Genomic DNA, 2,126 nt, shown 5'->3' with positions numbered 1-2,126 from the left:
CAGTACGTCCCTCGGCCCGTGCCGCTTCCAGCAGCCCCCACTGTCCTGGAGCAGCGAACTGCGGAACAAGTTTGGGAACCACTGAACTACACCAATAATGTAATGTCTGACCGTTAATAGAGTTTGAGACATATTAGCAAATCTCTTTTGTGAATAAATTAAATGTTCCCCCTTGAAAGTCACTTAGATTGCAGTGCATGTTTGTGGAGTGGTTTATCTGTGTAGGAAGAAATGAACAGGAATTAAAGTGCAAATGCACACCACATACAGTAAATCCCATTTATATTAATATTACTGCAGGCTGAAAGATTACAAATGCACCCTTTACAATGCTAATGGCCTGCATTAATTTGTTTATTTATAATAAAGAGCAAAATTTTGACCACAGTTTTTCCTAAAAGACACACCAAATACTGAAAAACTTACAGAGGGATGTTTTAGAAAATACACTCTATGCAAAGTTAAACTAGATAGTCAGATTTCACTTGCTTTCAGCAAACATTACTAAAACCATCTTTAGTCTTTATCGTCTCCCTGTGTTCTGAAATGGAAACCACTGATTAAGTCTTGGTGACAGCGTTAATCCCAAACACAGTGCAAGTTTAGTTGTGTTGATTTTTCTCTTTAAGGTAGTTGAAGAGCACATCCAGTCCTCCCTCTACAATCTCTGGCAGTGGTCTGGACAATGGGTTATGTGAAATATGGAGCCCTTTATCCATTGGATTCCAAGCAATTTTTGGCAATCTGTGCAGAAGATAGAGATCAGCTGGAAGGGTCTGAATAGAATTGTAAGCTACATTTAGTAACTCAAGTGCAGCGATGGAGCAGAGAGACCGTGGCAAGGTGCGAATATTGTTATCTTCTGCAATAAAGATCTGCAAATTTACCAGGTACTGGACACTTTCTGCAATGTTTTCAAGTCTGTTGGAGCCTAAGTGCAAGAAATCTAAATCCCTCAATGCAAAAACACATAAGGGAATGTGAACGAAACAATTGTTACTCAGATTCAGCTTCCTTAGGCTTGTCAAATCAGTGAGGCTTGAAGGGAGTTCTGAGATGCAATTGTGTGAAAGGCTCAAAACTTCCAGCTTTGTGCACAGACTGAGCTCTGCTGGCACTTCACTCAGGCAGTTCATATCGACAAATAAAACCTTCAGGTTTTTGAGGAGCCCGGTCTCTTTTGGCAGACACTTGAGGCGATTGCCACACAAGTTCAGCACCGCTAATCTGTCTAGTTTCCCCAAAGCTGTAGGAAGAGCCATCAGCTGGTTGTGTGAAAGGTTCAGCTTCTGCACCTCCGACAAGCCCCACAAAAAATCAGGCACATTTGTCATCCCCTTCATTATGAGGCTCAGACTGACATAATGTAACCCACGCTTCAGCAGCGACTTTGGGTCTTTTCCTGAGAGAAGAGCTTCTTCCCATGCAGGAAGTCTCTGACCTTTCCCCAGCAAAAGCATTCTTCTCGGACGCTGGTCCTTCGAGTGTTCAGCTCCCATAACGCTCCAGACTGCGGCTGCTTTTGAAAGAAGTGAGGTTTCCTTCCCTTTTAAAGTCAGTAGTGAAGAGAGGATTGCAGCCTTTCGAAGACAGTAAGAAAGATCAGACCAAAGAGATATGGAGAAGACTATGAAGAGCACCTGCTCCTGGCTACCCAAACCAGCTTCTGCAGCCGTGGAGGGAAAATTTCACTTTTTTTAGGATGGGTTTAAGTTGTTTTTCTTGGTGCTGCAGATTGTAATGAAAGACTTGCTCCCAACACTGCTGAACAGACCTGTTCAATTCAAACTGAATACCACAATGCAGCTGTCACTGTCATTTTGTCAAGGCTTTATTGGACAGATATTATCTTCATTGCAAAGAGGTCACCGAGATGCTGTATATAACTTTACTATGTCAGCTTTCTTGGATATCTGGTGCATGCAGGATAATTAACAAGAGTGACTTTAAAAAACCAACCAACTAACCAACCAACCAACCAAATAAACAAACAAACAAGAAGTATGTGTGGTGGGGGAAAAGCTCAAACAAATTCATTCAGATGAAAAGCAGTTATTTTGACTCCTACTGGCCTCATTAAGCAGCTTAGAACCCTGGAGCAAATTTTACATTCCACAGAAGGGCTG

At 42.1% G+C, this 2,126-nt stretch overlaps 1 protein-coding gene across 1 annotated transcript; it reads right to left on the bottom strand.

Annotated features, from left to right (window-relative positions):
* Window positions 1-602: 602 nt before the first annotated feature.
* LRRC30 (leucine rich repeat containing 30) lies at window positions 603-1,499 on the bottom strand. Its single transcript, XM_007062322.2, has one exon. It carries the CDS (start codon window positions 1,497-1,499, stop codon window positions 603-605), a length of 897 nt encoding a protein of 298 aa, XP_007062384.1.
* Window positions 1,500-2,126: the final 627 nt, after the last annotated feature.

The sequence above is a fragment of the Chelonia mydas genome, chromosome 2 (genome assembly GCF_015237465.2).
Source record: "Chelonia mydas isolate rCheMyd1 chromosome 2, rCheMyd1.pri.v2, whole genome shotgun sequence".
Lineage (NCBI taxonomy): Eukaryota > Metazoa > Chordata > Testudines > Cheloniidae > Chelonia > Chelonia mydas.
The sequence above is the reverse complement of the archived record's forward strand: the minus strand, read 5'-3'. Positions and strand labels throughout refer to the sequence as shown.